The sequence below is a fragment of the Neopelma chrysocephalum genome, unplaced genomic scaffold, assembly GCF_003984885.1.
Source record: "Neopelma chrysocephalum unplaced genomic scaffold, ASM398488v2 Primary Assembly neopelma1_187, whole genome shotgun sequence".
Taxonomy (NCBI): domain Eukaryota; kingdom Metazoa; phylum Chordata; class Aves; order Passeriformes; family Pipridae; genus Neopelma; species Neopelma chrysocephalum.
In genome coordinates this window covers 17,371-18,719 of record NW_020897849.1, presented here as the reverse complement: position 1 = coordinate 18,719, position 1,349 = coordinate 17,371, and the positions used below count along the sequence as shown (strand labels likewise).

At 51.9% G+C, this 1,349-nt stretch overlaps 1 protein-coding gene across 1 annotated transcript in view; it reads left to right on the top strand.

The window, feature by feature from the left end:
- Positions 1-1,349, top strand: part of SLC35B4 (solute carrier family 35 member B4) — a 10,067-nt gene that overhangs the window by 2,761 nt on the left and 5,957 nt on the right. The window contains exons 2-3 of the mRNA XM_027702473.1: positions 276-389; positions 818-920. Of these exons, the coding sequence (XP_027558274.1) occupies positions 276-389; positions 818-920 (217 nt within the window). The remainder of the gene's footprint in view (positions 1-275; positions 390-817; positions 921-1,349) is intronic.

The following is a 1,349-nucleotide window of genomic DNA, read 5'->3' as shown; positions in this document are numbered from 1 at the left end:
GGTGGGATGTTACACAGACCAGTTTTCTCTTTCACTTCCCGAGGGATTCTCCACTCTTGCCCCAAACATTCCCTCTTTGGGGAATTATCCCCAAGTTCTGTGGGATAAACCCCCACAGGGAGGTGTTTATCCAGGAAATCCTGGACAGGTAAAGCCACAAAACCTCTCCAGGCCGATTCTCCCTGTGGGATAAGGAGCTGTTTTCCTGCTTTTCTTGGAACCCCGTGTTCTCCATGGCCTTGTTTCACGCTCCTCTTCCTTTTCCATGCCCGCAGGGAGTTTCCAGGATGTGGGAACATCGTGACCTTCTCCCAGTTCCTCTTCATCGCCGTGGAAGGTTTTATCTTCGAGGCCAATTTTGGGAGGAAGAGCCCGGCCATCCCAATCAGGTACATCCCAAACTTTTGCATCCCAGACTTTTCCTGGGCAGGGATTATCCCTGGCTATCCATGATCCCCAAAAACCCTTAACAAAGTGGCTTATCCACTTATCCTGCCTCAATCCCATCCATCCTCCAGCCACCCTGAGAACCTGTCAGGCCTGAGAAAAACATTTCTCGGGAATTCTTCATAGGAAACTGCCCTCAGATCCTTCCCTATCAGAGGCACAGGGGAATATTTTCCACAGGGAAAAGTTTGCTGTGGTTAAAGAGCTTTTTTTTTAAAGAGAGTTTTCCTGGAATTCAAAGGATCATCTCCTTGTTATTCCCTGGGAGGGACCCAGGGAATCTTGCTCTGCTCCAGGCCTTTCCCTGCAGCCCGGGATGGTTCCCCAGGTGTCTCCCAGCATTCCAGGCTTGGAATTTTTGCCGTTGCAGGTACTATTTGATCATGGTGGCCATGTTCTTCACCGTCAGCGTGGTCAATAACTACGCCCTGAACCTCAACATCTCCATGCCCCTGCACATGATCTTCCGCTCGGTGAGTGCCGCCCTTTTCCCGCTTTTCCTCCTCTGGAATTCCTCTTCCCGTGGCCTCTCCCCGCTCCACGTGTTCTGCCGGCCCTTCCTTCCCCGAGGCCACCAAAACCCCAGGAAAAATCCCGCATTCCAACTGATTGGCAGGGAAAACAAACCAGCTCTGAAGGCTCCAGTTCTCGCCTTAAATTCCAGGGAATTCCAGCTTAGCGGATGGATGAGGAAATTCCAGATTGGGGGGGAAGTGATGGTGATGAGACCAATCCCAGACTCCGGCTCTCAGCCCTGGATTGTGGCCAGAGGGATCCCAGCTTTTTCTGGCACCACACACATGGAAACACCATGTCCTGGTGTGGGATTCTTGGTGGAATATCCCATTCCATAGAGCCTGGATTTGGGATTTGGCCCAGTGGTGTCCTGACCATCCCATTCC